General features: G+C 41.5%; 1 protein-coding gene across 1 annotated transcript in view; it reads right to left on the reverse strand.

Moving 5' to 3' along the window:
• Window positions 1–18881, reverse strand: part of OGFOD1 (2-oxoglutarate and iron dependent oxygenase domain containing 1) — a 690104-nt gene that overhangs the window by 285785 nt on the left and 385438 nt on the right. The window contains 1 exon segment of the mRNA XM_044081419.1: window positions 2483–2730. Within this exon segment, the coding sequence (XP_043937354.1) occupies window positions 2483–2730 (248 nt within the window).

Consider the following 18881-nt stretch of genomic DNA (forward strand, 5'->3'; position numbering starts at 1 on the left):
GTGCACCAGGGTTCAGCTCGGAGCTCACTTCTGTTGTTACCGGTAATAGACTACATTAGCGAACAGGTCAGAGGGGACAGACTGTTCTGAAACTCGAAAACAAAAATTTCAGGAGTCGGCTGACCGGCCCTTGTGAACTGCTTCTGCTTCGGGCACCATGCGGCAAGAAAGACTGATGTAATGGCATCGGCTGCATGTTTTATACCCCTGACGACCTGACGTCATGGAGGAGACAGCATCCGACGCAGGAATCTGAGACTCTGGTATTCAGGCCGGCTGAGGGCTACCTGCAGGCAGATAACCCAAATGTAATGACTGCAACAGTGAAACACGAAGAACATCAACAAAGTTGTTGAATGCAGACGATGTGGCATTGCAGACAGACTCAGAGGAAGAACTTCAGCAATGGATAGGGGAATGTAATGCAAAAGTGAAGGCACATGGGATGAAACTAAACACAGATAACACAGTGGCAATGGCAGCAAATTGGGGAAATCAGAAGAAGGTGAGAAATGAGATAAAAAGGGAATATCGTGGAATAGGTTAATAGCTTCAAGACTCTGGTAGGTGTGGTTGAGAAGAAGGGAATGCTGAATGAACAGGTCAAAGCTAGAATGAGAATGGCTGCAGCCAACTGGAACACTCTCAAGTGTAGTCTATGAGAGAAGAATGCCAAAGAAGCTGAAAAGTAAGGTATACAAGACTGTATGGTGCAGAAACCTGGGCAGTAAAAGCAGCGCAGTTGAGGAAGTTAGAGGTGATGGAAATGCAGTGCCTGAGAAGGGTGGTAGGATGCACACTGTGAGAAGGACAAAGAAATGAGGACATAACAGAAGAAGTCAAAGTAGCTCTAATTTCAGAAAATATCAAAGACAATAGATTCCTGTGGTTTGGACACATGCAGGAAAAATCAGAAGACAATGTGGTGAAGATTTGGGACAGACAGGAAGAAGGTAAGAGGAAACGAGGACGTCCGGCAAAGAGATGATGGATTACGTGAGGGAAGATCTGCGACAGTCAGGCGTGAGTGTCGAAGAAGGCAGGCGTGTGGCATTGAATAGAGACAGAGAGATGGTGACAGTTAACATGATACCCTGACTCCATGTAGAAAATAGGAAAAAAAGGGGCTGATGATGATGACCACTGCACTCCCTCGTGCAAAGGAGACATTTCCACAGGGAATCAAATTATTAAGTCATTAGGCCTGACTGCTACAAACATTTCTTATGCATTATTCTGCTTGCTAGAGAAAATCCACAGACACACACACACACACAAAAAACAGAATTCAACATTTTATGACTAAAGGACATTTGCTTTATATTTCATATCTTGGGTCCCATCCAAGACTGAAGCCTGCATTATACCTTTTGCTAGATGGGATACCCACTGGATCCCTCCAACCCTGATCTGGATAAACTGGATAACAGAAAATGAATGGCTGGATGAATTAGTCTTCCCATATGCCTGCTAGGAACTACACCTATACTTACTCTAGTTAGATCATGACGCCCTAAGCTAGCCTGAGACTTAGCAATTACAAAGCAGTGAACTCTTAAGAACTGGAGTTAATCTACTACAGTAAAAAAACGCAACCAACAAACACAAACCAAGTATCACTTAAACCAGGACTATTTTATGGCACACATCACAGTGATGTAATTAAACCTCTCCAAATTTACTCAGGTGAAGACAGAAACTGTTTATTGTTAAGAGTGAACCTATCTTCATCCTTTAACATATTACATTCAAAAGGGAGGAAGCAATTTTCATCTTTTTCTCAGATTCTCAGCTACTCTGCAATAAAATGAATGAAAGAAGAAAGGTGAACTGCTAAGCTCCACTTTTCTTCCTTCTTTGGGGGGGTGAAGTGTGCTTTTCTTGGATAGTACACATTAAAATAAAGTATGCACTGTTCAAAAGGTTTTCTACTGCCACAAAAAATAATGCACAAAGAATGTGATGCAATACTAAAAGCAGTCTTTTGTCTGCCTGGGCACATGATTTACAACATTATCTCCTCTATTTTGACCATGAGAAGCAAAAAACAGCATTACTAGTAAACTGTAGACTACCAAAAACTCCTCATTATCTCATAAAAACAGGGACTGAAAACAAAGCTGAAAGAGGGGATAGGAAGAGGAAAAAGCACCCAGCATCCATGTATGGAGATGTACCTCCTGCACTCCCCCTAACTAACGCTACCTCAAGAAAAAGGTGAACTCCCCTTTATAGTCTTTGCTGCCAGCTGTCTCATTTTGGCTGTATCATCTGAATGTATTTGTCAACCCAACCTCCAATTCCTACTGTTAAAAAGCAGTTTTAGCTTAAGTTGAGCCATGTGCACCTCTCCATAATTCTGTCTATGCATGTACTTAGACTACTACAGTGCTAAAGACCCACAGCCACTAATAGTGTACTGTGATCGCAGCTATTCTGTTTAAGAAATGCTAGTAGTTTTGGTTGACAGAATTAGCATTACCTTTGGGCTCTTGGTGTCCTGTTCCTTGAGTGTGAGGACAGGAGGAGTTTCTTTGGTCTTCTGATGAGGCACAGCCTTCCTTCTCTGCTTCTGCTTCTTCTTCTAGTTCTTCATCAGAGGGTGCCAGAAAGTGCAGTTTTAAGCCAGTAAAGTTGGAGAGGAGTAGAAAGATGGCCTCTGAGCGAAAAAGCTCCATGCACTGCTTTAGGACTTCTGGCATACTTTCCTCCTCTGCTTGCTGATAACTTCTGTAAGACAATTAAAATACATGGTTGCTACTGTACAGCATAAATCACATACACAAGGTTTAATTTCTTCTTCTGCTACTAGCACTGATTCATTTAACAAACATCTAAGTATAACCTAATATCTGCCTTAATGACTTAACGCGTCCCAAGTAGTGAACAAGAAAATAAAACAAAGGTAATACAAAAAACTTCAGTTCTGGTATCCTACCTGTGATCCAGAGGGTAACATGACTAAAGAGAAACAGACTACAAAGGATTAGTCCAGATATAATCACTTTTAACTAGAAGATCTAGAAGACTCGCTCTTTGATGCTCACCCTGTGGGAAGAATAAATAAAGCCTTGTTGAAGTTTCAATAAGTTTATTCAGATAAGTAGGTAGATGGACGAGTGTTCTTCTGTTGTTCTAGTACATTACATTCAACGGGTCCAGTTATTTAATGGTAGTTGCAGACAATGATAGGAGGGGTCCAGCAGAGCTAATTGGAGGAACACATGGGAGATGGAAAAAACAAGATGCCAATCTCATAGCTTAGGGGTTAGTCCCTTATCTGGATATATCTGAAGAACCTGTGATGGTTTACCAGCTCAGCAATTTGTGGAACCTTATTCTTAGTTAAAAGGTTTGGTTTTATTTTTAACAAATGTTAATATGGAGTATTCAGGAAAAAGTGTCTTCTTAAACACAGTTCTATAATGGTTGTTCATGGTAGGTTATCATGCTTGAATGCTCCTTATAGATCTTTGTTAAAAATAAAAATAAACCTTTTAACTTAAGAATTAGGTTTCACAGGCTGCTGAGCTGGTAAACCTTCACTTGCCCTTCAAGAATATTCAAATAAGGGACTAACCTCTAAGTCCTGAGATTGTCTCCCTGTTTTTACATCTCCCAGATGTTCCTCCAATCAGCACCCTTGGACCCTTCCACCATAGTGTGCAAGTACCTTTAAATAACTGACCTGTTGAATGTAATATATTACAACAAGAACACATCATCCATCTACCTAGTTAACCGAATAAACTGCCAGAAATGTGGTAAAGTAGTGGAAGCCTCTTCCATATTTTACCATCTCAGTGTTGTCTAAGATTGTGAACTAGATGTCCTACGAAGAGCCTGAACTTATTTTTTCTGCTCAGTAATAAGTTTCAGAAGATTGTCATGGGAGAATATAGGTAGGTAGTACACCAAGTATGTATTAGATAACAAATCCAGTGCATTTGCCTTCACTTTTGTCTCTGGAGGGCTCAAGTCAGAGAGAGCTCTGTCAGTACAGGTAAGCGAAAAGAGTGGGGTGTTTGGGGTTAGACTATTGGAAGTAGAAGTTCTTGAGTAATAACCTAGAGTAGGGCTTTACAGTTGTTCACAAGAAAGAGTTTGTATAAGCTCTGTACAGAAGCAGGTTAGTCTAAGGTGGACAGGAAGCTTCCTGCTTGCTTGCTTAATACATTCAAGTACATTGATTCAAGGATGGACATTAGTTTGTATGGGCAGTTTAATTTGGATGGGAGGTGGCCAGTAAATTCTAGCGATCCTTAGATTATGAAAGGTGTACAGTGATTAGCCCTACCATAGTAATCAGTGGCAAACCTAACTGTCCTGTTCAGGTTTATTTAGAAGTATAAACTGCAACATTGTAAACAAAATCCGACTTCAGACCAGTGACAAGTGGAGTACCACAGGGTTCAGTCCCGGGTCCTCTCCTGTTTGGTATCTACGTCTCTGAAGTACAGACTAACACAGAAGGTCTTTGGCTAACGAAGTTTGCAGACGACTGCAAACTAGGAGCCATAATCGAAACTCCTAACAATGTGGACATCCTACAAAAGGGCCCCACTGAGACAGATGCTTGGTATCAAAGCCATGGCCTGAAGCTCAATGCCAAAAAGTGCATTGTCATCCCCTTTGGTAAAAACTCTGTACCCATGAACTACCACATAGGTGGTAGTCTACTTAACACCAAAAGTGTGATAAGACTGAACAGACTTGCCCATACATGTCAAGCAGAGCGCCTCCTTGGGACGACTGGATGGGAGAAAAGAAATTCACCCCGGGGATCACATCAGTCGCCCTGCTAGACAGGGGTCCAGGGAAGTAAATAGCATGGGAAGAAATAGCCAGGGAATTGTTATGGCTAGGCTTGTATAATCCCTAGGGCCGATAGCCTAGTACCAACCTATGAACCTATAAGAGACCTTGGGACACAGGTGGACAGTAGTCTCTCCTTTGATAATCACATTGCCACAGTGGTCAGGAAATCCTTCTATGTGGCACACCTCATCACAATAGGTTTCTCATCCAGGAAAAAAAGAGGTCATTGTTCCCCTCTACTCATCACTCATTAGACCCATTGTAGAGTACAATGCCCCTTTTTGTATGTACCTCACAAGCCATCTACAACAACTGGAAAGGCCACAGAAATACCTCACAAAGGGGATTACTGGCCTCAAACAGACACCCTACGCAGATTGTTTAAAAAAACTCCAGCTTTACTCCGTCACATATCACCTACTCAGAGGCGATCTCTGTCCAACAGTAGTAGAAAACCTTTTGAACAATGCAAAGCTATGTCAAACCCAGAGCTGTTGGACATGCTCCACTTAAAGAAATCCCAATCCCTCCGAGCTACACGCTGTAGGGACCTAAAGCTTGTCGCCACAATAAACAGAAAATGCTGGAGGGATAGATTCCTCTCCCAGATACTTCCCATACTCTGGAACAGACTATGTCAAAAAGAGCTCCTCATTAGCACTCTTCAAGAAATATCTTGATGACTGGATGGGAAATAGGAAATTCACCCCTGGGATAACTTCTGTGGCTCTGCTTGACAGGGGCACAGGAAAATAACTTTCTTGGGTGGCGAAAGACAGGGTACCTTTTTGGCTAGGCTTATATAGGTCATAGGGCCAATAGCCTAGTACCTACCTATGAAACTTCAATAAGACTTCATTCCTCCCAGAGGGAAGGCATCAGACAGACTGCCTCTGAGATCCACTAACTAAAGTGATTTTATCTGGACTAAACTTTTATAAGGCATGAACAGGAGAGGAGGTATGCTGTCCACACAATCTGCCACTTGACCTACACAATGGCTCTTGCTTCCTCAGGACAGCACACATCTTTGACCTTCACATACCATTTCATGCAGCAGCTTGTGATCAGTTCACATCACTGTTACCAAAGACCATCTGGAATTACTTTATCTCTTATTAACAGTCTTCCAAATTAAGGTTCTTAGCCAAATACAGTATACTTACATTTATGCAACTACAAACCACAGTAGGGATCCACTGTTAATTCTCATCCTTACCATAATGTGATGAAAGGAGGTACTGCCAGCACAGCTAGCTGGAATTTTATACATAATTATATGTCATTGATGAATATCAAAATGATTTATACAAGATGCTTGTGTTACAAATGTATTAAAACTGTATCTCATGTGTATATCAAACTACTTTGTACAGATGTGTGTGTTGAAAAAGTATTTATAAAGTGCTCGGGTTTGAAACGCATCCACAGTGTGCTCTACTGGAAAGAACAGAAATGTACATGCACTACTATAACTGTTTAAATGTATATGTTTTAACAGTAGACAATGGAATACAGGAGGTTAACCTCAGTCCAGCAAACTTTAGAAGAATATCTGAAATTAAATCACTTTACAGACTAGGTCATAAAGATGCTATCTCACAGGTTTCAATGCAGCCAGAGACACAAAGTCTCTACTAGAAAGCTTTCTATATTGTGTTTGGAATGAACTAATCACTACTCTGGAAGCATAGTGGTATGCATTTGTTTTATGACTTCCAGCACCTGCCAAAGATCCGAGCAAAAGCCTTTGCATGTGTATTTTTATGGGTAGGTACTAAATATTGCCAGCTGCCAGCAATGGGGGCTTGTACGAGAACTAGAAGTCAGATGACCAGAAATGATGTCATTCTGCAAGTTATCCAAACAGTAATGTTTTAGACATTATTTTGAGATGTCTCTTAGTGAGACAAGCATTCTGCATTCTGTCTTGGACCTAACAACAAGAAGAACCATTTACCACATCTGCCTTGCTGTATAGTAAGTAAGTTACAAGGAAAGAGTACAATTATTTTACAGTCAGGAATATAGTGAAGCTTAGTTTAGATATTTTTCTGCATCTGAGCCTGTCCTGCAAGGTTTTAAATATTCCTGCGATTTTGAACTGTGATGTCCCTGTGAATATATATTTAGTATTGTCTTATTTTATTATTAAATATATTTAAACCTTTCATTGTGGTTGATCTTTGTATAGATATTTATGTTTTGAGAGTACATTTATATTTATTTGGTGACACTGTGTGGGCCACCCCTAACAGCCTTGCTCTTGGTCAAACTACCATTTGTATTAATATTAATATTCTACATTAAGATTGGACACCCTTTGTTAAGGGCCTTAAATTAGCTGTCAAGGGGTTCTGGCGGCAGTGGTAATTACCTTATAGTCTGGGCAAAGGGGGCATAGCTAGTAAACCTGTGCCAGCCTTTCCCAGGTGTGTGTGTGTGTGTGTGTGTGTGTGTGTGTGTGTGTGTGTGTGTGTGTGTGTGTGTGTGTGTGTGTGTGTGTGTGCAAAACAAAATCTCAGTGTGTGTGTGTGTCAGCTACTTGGGCAGGGACATGAAGCACTGGTTGGACAGAGTGTTGGAAGACTTGACTTGGAACCCTGGCTACAGACTCAACTCTATAGCTGTACCAGTGGGCAGTCTTATTGGGATCTGGAGAAAGGTAGAAGGAACCAGCTCCAGACTTACTGTGGTCTCTGTGTGCTTGTATGGGAAATTGCACTTGATGCACAGAGATGCATCTGGAAATACTGTGTGTGTGTGTACTTGTTATACTCCCAGTGAAATGTCCCCCCACATGTGTCAGTGGTGAGGATTGAGGCTCCTTGACTATTGGCCCAGAGGTGGACTATCCATGTCACATTGGTCGGCAGTGGTGGGTCATCACACATCCTTTTCTTCCATACTAATGCAATTGCTCATGTCTTTTAGGAAACACACGACCCTGCAGAACTGCTAAGCAGTGAAAATTCTTAGGGCTCACACAGTTAGAGCAACAGCTGTTTTGTCAATGGCTGTTACAAAAATGTTAACAGAGTGAATGAAGGTGTGAATAAAAGCTCTTCTGAAGTGAAATACAACAATGCTGTTTATACTGAAAATTAACTCTTCTGTGTAAAGTAACACTGTCATTTTGGTGACCTCCCCACAGTCATTCAACTACAAAGTTCAGTAAGGCAGAGTAAAGCTCACACATGGAAGGTGAACAGAGGCATAGCCCACCTACAAAAAAAAAAAAAAAAAAAAAAAAAAAAAAAAAAAAAAAGCCCATTCTGTCCTCTGGTGATAATAGAGATTTGTTTTATGCAATAGCCCTACAATACGTTCATAAGCAATTCTATGTACTTGCCAAGTGTCTTTCTCATTGCTCATTTTAGCTTTCAGTTTTATTCTACTTTGCTAGTTTGAATCAGTAGGGTTTCATTTAAATAGTACAGATCCAAATTCTCAGACTGTACCATTCTAATGGCAGCTTGACTTTACCATCTCACTCAAAGACGTGTTCTGACAGTATGGAGGGGGGGTACACCACAAGAACTTTTTCCTGTGCTGCCACTGCTGACAACAGTACGAAAGCTAACTCTACTTCGCTGAAAACTTCAATACTGCAGGCGCTGCAAGCAGCAGCCTAATGCAGCCAGTGTTACCAACAATGTACTATTGCAACAAATACCCCATGCTCCCTTTCTTAATCGGTCCATACACTAAGCTGTGGTCCTGCCACATCCAGTTACCTGTCAGGCTGCACGACATGGTACTTCAGACAGTAACTCTGCTAGTGCCATTACTGTGAGAGCAGTAACACTGCTACTGCCCTGCTCTATACAATGATTTGTGTGTTCCCCAGGATTGTGTGTGTGCGCCGTAGTTGTGATATGCAGTGTGTACTGTGAAAACCAGTTGCTCTATTGCCAAAACTGTGAATGGTAGCACTGCAAGTACAACAGTCTATTTAGGATCAGTAGTGTTAGTGGTAGTTACAGTACAGCTAACAGCTGTTGTACTACAGCCTGTAGTGTGTAACAGCTCCTATCCTGTGTGTGGCAGTTCAATAACTATCAATGAACCAAGCAGTCATGGACTCATGTCTGCAGCACTGGGACGACTGATTGGGAGCTTTAAAACCAAGGTAGAGGCAACGAAAAAAACTCCAAAGAAATAGTGTATACTCCTTTATTATCCGCTTTCGTCCACAGACTTCATCAGAATGACAAATACATGAAAATCACAGGTTTAAATGCATAAAAAATCACCATGACAATTAATTGAAATGCAAATGTAAATGATGATTCAGTAGATAAATAGGCAACTTAAAAAGACAAATATATTTTCAAACAATGTGAAGGCAAACTAAATCATTACTTTTGTTCACCTTCAGTTTCCGGTACTTTAAAAAACATTTAACATTGATGGCCTCATTAAGGCCAGGGGGACGGTCTGATTTCAATTTGACTTGCCAATAAGTCTCCCTTTGAAGTAAATAATTTTTAAAATCCCCATCCCTCATGTCTTTATGACAAACTTCAAGTACTGAAAACAAAAACTTGTTAAAAGAATGACAGTCTAAAGTGTGCTTAAAAAGGGCATTGGTGTCGTGCCTGGTTTTGATACAGTACAAATGTTCTCTGATGCGTGTTCTCAACTGCCTAGTCGTCATACCAACATAAAATGCGGTGCAGGATGAACCCACAGCAATGTAAACAACACCAGAAGAACGACAATTAACGTAACAAGGAACAGGAAAAGTCCTATTGAAAGAGCCACTGAAATGTATGGCCCTGTTGAAATGAACCTACACATATTACAATCGTGACAACAATTCATTCCCTTCTTATAGGAGTATACGCTATTTCTTTGGAGTTTTTTTCGTTGCCACTACCTTGGTTTTGGTTTTATTAGTTTGGTCGTGGTTCGTTGATTGGGAGCTTTACTGATGCAGACTGTGCAAGTAGTAGTTCCTGTTAAAGGGGCATCTAAAAGAGAGAGAGAGAGACAGAGAGTATGTGTGTGTGTGTATGTGCGTGTGCACATATATACATGCGTGTGTACGTACATACATGTGTGTGTGCGCAATAAGCACTAGGCCAGCAATGTAGGCTCTATTTTGGTACTGCAGCCAACAACTAATGTGATTAAAGAGAGAAAACGTAGGTACAAAGAAAAAACAGTAACTACACCACATAATGACCCAGTTTTCTCAGTTTTTAGTTATTATATCCATCCAGGATGACAGGGGCAGAGGTGGAGAAGACAGGGTTGATACAGCCATGTTTGACAGTCATAGGGCTATAATAATAGAGAGAGAAAATATGATGATGCCAGGTAACTAGAACTGTGCCGGGAGAAGGTGCTGGTCTGCTAATGAACGAGAATGGACATGCATTATCCAATACAAGAGAGTGTGGAAAGATTGCTGACAAATGATAAATTCTGTCAAACTCTGAATAATGTCAGTGACCAGAAGCCCAATGCATTGCACAGGTGCAGGTGTCCTCCTCACAGCAGGACATACTGTTTCAAAACAAATGGGTGCTACACTCTTGCAATAAATGTCAAATTGTTTTTCACGGGTGCCTGCTGGGACAGGTGAACAATTTGAAGAAGAGGAATGGTAGTTTGCTTGGGTTACCTTCATTGTCTGAGTGTACCTGATGGACCAACTGTCTTTCTTTGGTATCTACACAAGGTTCCATCTGAACTGGAGGAAGCTTAGGTTCTAAACCCCCTTCCTTATTGCTGGGAAACGGTTCTACCTTTCCCCACTGGATAGTGTCTTCAATGGCTGACCTTAGAAGGAGGAGCTTTGATCAAAGCCTCTTTTATCAAATGATGGCCAACCTCCTAACCACCCCCAGCTCAGGAGAGACTTGAAAGAAGGTAGACAATGGTTCATTTATTTATTTCATTATTGCCTCCAACTCATTACTCAATAATAGCATTCTACTTTGAATGGCGAAGGGACTCAATTCAAAGGGGTATGCCATGCCACAGAAAAAGATATTGCCAAGTACATGATCCCCAGGTTCCACCTTCTTTGTAAATGGGAATGCTGCTGTTCCCCCCATCTCAACTTACTTTGACATTATTCAAGAACATGCAAGAGGTAAGATAAAGGAAGGCAAAATGTCTGAAAATATAGAAGGATATGTAAAAGGTTTTGTGGTTGCAAAGTACGCTGAGAGATTGTTTCAGGTTATAATTCATCCTTACTTTCCACTTTCACCAAACAAGACCCTGGAAGGAATGGAGAGGTTCCTCACCTTGGAAATCCCATTCTGTGCAAAAGACTGTCATTTAAGCAAGACTCTTCAATGAGATGGGACAGCACGGTCTAAGATGTGAAAGCACTAATAAGCTGCATTTTAAGTGTGCGCACGCACACACACACACACACACACACACACACACACACACACACACACACAAACATGGAAAAAACACTCTGGATGTAGTATTTAAAATATCAACCAGTTTTCTGTATTCATCATCCAAATGTAACTCCTCTAACTTCCAAACTGAGTGACAGATAATCTCTGTCTGATACATAGGCAAATTCAGTGCTCTGACCTCTACAGAGACAACAAAATGCATTTTCTTAGCTACTGCATCATATGACTTCATAGCTTTATTTGACTGAAAGGCAGAATTAAATCCCACCTGATTCTGCACAGGTAAATGAAGAGCGAGGTACTTCAGCATACATAATCTTTTGTAGTAATACCAGCTGAAACAGCCTCTCTTTCCCAGGGTTCAAAATGCTTTCATAAAATGAGAAAGAGATAGACAAAGACCTTAATTCATGATATTCCTTGTCCTTTTACCGAACACACTGCAAATAATGCTGCAGGACAAAAAAGCTGACATCTTTAAGGGGTCCAGCTTAATCTTCTTCAGAAAGCCCTTTGCTATTACCCACCATTCCACATTCACTCTGCTCAGAATGATTAAACACAGTCACACACCCCTTGCTGTTGCTTTATATCAAGCTGACTATTCAAAGAACATAGAAAAGTTCAGTTTAATTTAACAAAAATTGCAGCAAATTTATCAAAGTCAAAATTCAAAAGCAAAGGATTCATGCTCAATGTACTTTAAGTCACTAAATCCTTCTGTGACACCAGGAGTGGTATCTATGTTCAGACTGACACTTTTAACGTCTAAAATACTATGAGCTTCTGACACACTTGAAATTGATTATAGTGTCATTTTAAAATTTCTTCACTTTAAACTTATTTATGCTTAAACAACAGACAAACTCACATACCACGGAACTGCTGGAATGTTTTCAAAATGAAATTCAAACTTGCTTCTTTACAAATAGTTTTAAATTACTCGCACAAAGCAAAATCAATTATCTTCACTTCATTTAACTAGAAACTGCTCAGGAAATACACACACACACACACACACACACAGTGTGTGTTGTGAATGTGTGTGTGTGTGTGTGTGTGTGTGTGTGTGTGTGTGTGTGTGTGTGTGTGTGTGTGTGCAAGCGTACACATGCACATGGATTGGTATCTTGCTCTGAACCTGAACGGAATAACTGGACAAGTATGAACAGGATAAGTGGGTATATATATATATATATATATATATATATATATATATATATATATATATATATATATATATATATATATATATATATATATATATACACACACACACACACACACACACACACACACACACACACACACAGAGAGAAAGAGATGGAGAGAAAATGTTGGTAAAAATATATAAATTTACTTAATGCCAGTGTTGTTTATGTGCCTTTATGTGGTAATTTTGTGGGTTTTATGAACAAGTGCGTGGCTCATGGGGCACTGGGTGAATTTTTTATTAGATCTACATGTTTTCTACTAGGATAAAACGTTTTTGTCTCCGCTGTTTGTCTCAGCATGCATATAAATGAAATATCTAATTTTCTGTTTATGAAGAGGATATGTGCTAGACTATTTTATTATTATTACTAAAATCTAAATAGGTCATGGTCACACTCCCCATACTCTTATTACTCTATCCATTACATTCAAAGTCTCAAAAGATTCATCTAACATGATATTTTTCCTATGAATTCTGGTTACCTATGGTCCTCTGTCATCCTGGCATATAGGCACATATTTTTTTCTTTCCTATGGAAGTAAATCCATCATTTTAAATAACAGTAATTTAAAATCTACAGTTTTCTGCCTCTGTGAAGTAAGACATTATTTGACCTCATCCAGTCTTTCTGTACCACCTTATTTTCTGATTATTTTTTTTAAATACTGGTCAATAAGGTCAGCGGTTTTTTCTTGTTCTTACAGAATTCCGTGGTTCAAATTCATCACGTTATTGCTTTGTAAAAATGAAAATTGTATGCTTACTGTAATGATAGATCCATGCTGTCTTCTTCCATCAGTCTCCACCTGTGGGTTATTAGACTCGACCTTGGCCATCTCAGAATCTTCAATCCAAGAGCTCCACTTCCTCAGCCCATAATACCGTGCTCTAACAATGTCTCCTCAAACTGAGTTTGCCCCATGACCACCCCCTGGAATATAACAAAACAAAAAGGGTGATGAGATGTAGGCAAGGAAGAAAGGGCAACAACAAAAATTGACCCTCTATTCAGGCTTTGAGGCCAGACTGTTAGGTTGATCCACTGCACTCGCTAAAGATTGGGAAGGGGCATGGGGTGAAGGATGGTTGAGATGGACGAAAGAAGACAATACAGATCTATCATTATGGTAAGTATATAACTTTCATATCTGATACTGTTCTTTACATCCAGTCTCAACCTGTGGGACAGAGTTCCCAGAGAGGCTCTAGGAAAGAACATTCCACAAGATGGTGGAACCAAATAAAGCTCTAGATCAAGACTGCACATCCACTTTGTAATGGGACACGAAGATATGAGAATTACACCAGGCAATAGCAGCACAAATATCAACAGAAGCCTGTGAGAAAATGGAAGCTGAAGTAGGCACTATTGTAATGGAATGACATCTAGGCTTCAGAAGTAAAGACATCCCATTCAAGGAGTACACAAACGAAATTCAATCAGACAGCCATTAGGATAGGGTCACTTTGGAAAAAGCTTACCAAGCCTTGAATTTGAAAAAGATACAAAGTCTTAACTTTGGAAAAGTAAGTTGATCAGATTCCCTAAAACTTGTGGTTCTATCCAAATAATGAAGCAAACATTCTCCCTTGATGCTGAAAACTGTAAAAAAATACTGGCAAATGAATGGGATTGTTCAAAGTGGTATCCAGCGTAATCTTGGGCAGAAAGGAAAGGTTAGTCTTTAAGGTAACTATCTTCATGAAAAATCAACTAAAGAGGTACAGAGAATAATGCTTTAAGTTTAGATACCCTACTGGATGACTTAACAGCCACCAAAGAGAGTTTTTCCTATGACAACAACTTCAAGGATACGATGGCTGGAGATAGGTTCAATGGTCAGTATAGCAAGAACTTGCAGTATCAAAGGAAGGTCCCAAGAAAGCACTGGATCCAAAACATGTGGACATAACAAAAAAGTCCAGAATGGTATCCAAAGGTGCTGAAAAAGGATCCAAGTCTTTGGAAGAGGTCCAAACAGAAAAAATGCTTCCATTTACTAGTATAAATCTTCCTGGTGGAAGGTTTTTGGGATGATGAAAGGATATGAAGAACTCTTTTGGAGAGCCTGAGATTCTTGGCCAACATTGGAATTGGAGAAGCTATGTGATTAATTTGAAAGAATGGAAGTTTGGGAGTGGTGATCCTGATGAATGACAAATAAGACCCAAACCCAGATCAGGCACCCAGGACAGATGAAACATGTGAGGCCAAATAAAGGGGAACCAGACTTGCTGGGGCCAGAATAGGGCAATAAGGATGACAGCCGCTCTGTAATGGGCTGCTTTCTTTAGAAACTTGATTACCAAGGCCATTGGGTGATAGGTGTAAAAACGACCTAGGGACCAAGCATGCAAAACAGCACCTCTTGGTGACTGCCCCTTGGGAGGAATCAGGGCATAAATGCTGCTGCACTTTGTGATGGGTGGAGAAGCAAAAAGATTGCAGCAGGGGGTGCCCCAGTGGCTGAAAATTCAAACTGCTACCTCCAGATTCAGGAACCACTTGTGAGGCAGAAGAATGTGCCTGCTCAAACTGTCCACCACAATGTTGGATCTCCTGAGGATGTGCTTGGTGATCAGAAAGCACTAAGAGAACATCACCCATTGCCAAACCCTCAAGTGCTCTCAACTTAGGGAAACAGGACCATTGTCCTTGTTCAGATAGCAAACCACTGACATGTTGTATATTTGGTGGCAACTGCATCCTGGGGAGAAAGTCCTGAAAAGCCTGCAATGCTAAAGGATCACCCTCATTTCTAAGATTTGATGTGAAGATTGGTCAAGATCCTTGATGAGGTAACTTGGATAGTCTTCCCCCCACAATGGAAACGTCCATAGTGATCATGGCTTAGGGATAAGGAGGAACAAAAGGTCAACCTGCCATGACCAGTGAGGATTCAACCACTATCAAATGTGGTGGTAAAAGATATTTGTTAGTACCACTGGGGGATCCATAAGATGCGTCAGATGGGACCTCAGAACTACTAGATTCCACTGTAAAACTCTCATGTGGAACCTTGCTAAAGAACAAGACAAATATAAACTGCCATGTGCCCAAGGAGACAAAGTACTGAGGATGCAGAGGGTTTGTGAACCTGTAGTATGTGAGAAGCCAATACATGAGGAGAGTTCAGTCTTGATAATGGTAGCTTGGTTGTCCGAGTGATCATATTCAAATGGCAAACAATAAATTCTAGTACCCGAACTAGCTCCAGGCTGGACTTTTCATAATTCACTATTATGCCAAAGAACAGAGACAGCTGGAGTAAGGAATCTCGGGCTTTGCTTAGGGATGAAGCCAACTGTCCAGTTATAATCCCTGCATCCTGAACCAAGCTGCTACTACTGCATGCATCTGGTAAACACCTGGGGAGCTGTGGTGAGTCCAAAGGGTAAAGCCTAAAACTGGTAATGACTGGCCCCAAGTCAAAAGTACAGGAATATCCTGGAGTACCTCATTATCTTTATACGATGGTAGGTATCATTGAGACCCACTAAGTACATCCAGTCATCCTTCCTCAGGAGAGGTACAAGGGACTGCACAGTGACCATCTGGAATTTGGTCTGACAAAACGGCTCAGTTTGCTAAGCTCAGAACTGGCCTGTGGCCTATGTTTTTCTTTGGTACCAAAAACAATCTGAAATAGACCCTGGATCCTTGCTGTTCTCGTGGGACCTCTTGGATGACTAAGCTGACAAAAGCAGCTTTTGAATTACCACTGCTGCTTCCCATCTCTTGAGACAGTAGTATGTCCAGAAGTGATTTTTGGAATGGGGTAAACCTCTGGACATGACTCATCACCCATGATTCTGAGGTGATGGCCTCCTACGCTTTTAGATGGAGAGCCAAGCAACCTCCAACTGCCTCCAGAGTATGGCAGTTGGGCAACCCTTCGGGGGCGCAGTAAAGGCCTCCAAGGGAATGCCCCATAGAAATTATCATTCAGCAAACCACCCCTGCCACTTGGGTGGCATCCATTATGGTTTCCCCTCTGCCACATGGGGGAATTTTCACTAGCAGTGTACTGGAAAGCTTGCTACACATTGCGAAAAAGAGAGACACTTTGTCATTCTGGTTCCTACAAAAGAACCCCTGAGGAGTAGAAAAAGGCACTTTGATGGCAGACAGAGTCTGTCTGTCTTGTTCACTCCTAAACAGCATCTCTTTGACCTTTGGACTAAATACGAAGAACTGTCAAAAGGGACATAAACAAAGGATGCTTTAAAGCAGCTCGCAAAATTACATAAATGTTTCCAGGCATAACAGTACCAATGCCTGCTGCATGGGATGCCCTGCTGGCCATACTGGACAAAACCCTCATGGACACATTGGTTAGCAAATGTGGTTGACACCTGGGCCTCCAGAGTCTTCAGAGCATCTGAAGACTAGTCTTAACAACCTTTGGCACTTTAGCTACAAGGTTTCACTGAAGCCTCATCAATGGGCGAGATAATTCAGCACATGCAAAGGTGGCTGAAGTGTGCATGCATTTTTCCAAATGGTCCAGGGCCCAAGACTCCCTGTTAGGCGGATGGACTGAAAGCCTCTCCTTGGAGATGTTCTTTTTTTAATGGTTGCCATAATCATGATGGCATCCTCAGATGGACCCTTACTCCAGTGGACTATGTCCTTAGAAGGGGCCAAAATCTTACCTGGGTTCCTTGGGATTGGTACCACCATGTCAGGTTCTCTCCAAGCCCTCTATGACACCAGGTCTATAAGGGCTTTTGGAGGAGAGGATGGAGGGAGGGACCACCCAGGACATGGACGGGCTGATGCAAATGGCCACCAGAAACAGACTCCTCTGGCAAAGCAGATTCTGTGGACCATCCGCCACACTGCTTAAACAATTAAAGTAAACTGCCAAAAGAGGTATCACTGTATGGGGATTTAGAAGAGCTTTCCTTTTCATTAAGATTGGCATCCTCAGTGAGGGATTTGTCTGGGAATCCAAGTGCTTCCTGTTGCACTTGTTCTTATCATGCACTTCCCTAAGAAGAGAAGCATAACAAGATATGGAAGAAATGGGGGACTCCAAACACAGGGAAAACTTGGGATCCAAAGGTGTGCGCAGTCTCGTAGCCAACTGGTGAAGATTTGCAGGTCCAGAGGCTTGGGAAAGTGATGGATCTGATGCTACTGCTGAATCTACCATCTTGGACTGGGACAGGATCCCTTCTGTTACAAAGGCTAAAAACCAATGCCGGATCACAAGACCCAACACTCCTCTCATCTGAGGAATGCAATGTTGCCGACTCTACCTGCTCAACACCAAGATCATAGCCATGCTGTTGAGCAGTGAGGCCCCCCACGGCGGCCATGAATGAATCCAATGCCTGGAAGGTCAACACCGACCATGGAACTGCAGCCCCAAATGCTTAGCTCAGAGACACTTCCAGCTCTGACAATGTCAGTGTTGAGTATGCCAAGGAAAGAGTCTGAGCCTGAAGCAGTAAAGCCGCTGGTGCCAACAGGGAGACAGCAGAATGGTTGGACCCATAAATCTTGAAGCCAAAGGAACCTGGGGAGGAATGGCATTAGTAGAAGCAGAAAACACAGGTTTAGGAGGCTGGGATGATACTTAGTTGCATCACAGACTGTACAAGGATCAAATCAACTGCTCCAAATCCAAAGGTTTGATGCTACTGACCGACCTGGCAGACCAAAAAAAAAAAAAAGGCCACAGATTGTGGCTTGCATGATCTTTTTATGAGCATGGATCTGAAGAATGAATCTAAAAATGGGAAGCTCAGACAAGAAAAGGAAGAGATGGGGAAGGCCTCTTAGAAAACTCTGCTAACATTATACAGAAGAAGGGGGACTGCAGTCTGCCCATTGAGGCAGATGGGTCCTTGGCCAAAAAGGGATGGGGTATGCTTCGGGTAGGGGAGTTAGAAGCTTCTGGGATCAGCAGCACCAGACAATGGGACTGAGCAGGAACTGCTGGACTCAAAGTTGTTGCAGCCAACCTTTGGTTCTGGTTGTCCCTCTGTGGATGAAAAGGATAATTTCTGATCTCTTCACTCTTTGCTACAGGATTTGAAATCCTTTTCCTCAGAATGATCTTTCTCTTGCTTTTCAAATATTTACTATGGGAGGGACGGTAATAAGCAGCAACAGAAGGCTGGAGCATACCCTTTACAATCAGCTAGGCTCGTCTCTCATTAACTGCACAAGTGCCAAAAGCGGCAAATGCTTGGCAATCGGTATCCAGATGGGGTTTGCCCCAGCAATAAACACACATATCATGGACATCTTACACGGGCATTTTATGCCCACAGAAAACATAGTTTTTGAACCCCAAAGCTCCTTCCATGCCCTGCGAGTAACTCAACAATAAGAAGCCATAGACATCCTGAAATAAATCTTATCAATTACCTACCTTCATAAAGACAAACACACAGTAGAACACTAGAAAGATTTCTTATCAATTATTACATGTCTAAGACAC

The sequence above is a fragment of the Protopterus annectens genome, chromosome 8.part0, assembly GCF_019279795.1.
Source record: "Protopterus annectens isolate FY-2018-M chromosome 8.part0, PAN1.0, whole genome shotgun sequence".
NCBI lineage: Eukaryota > Metazoa > Chordata > Ceratodontiformes > Protopteridae > Protopterus > Protopterus annectens.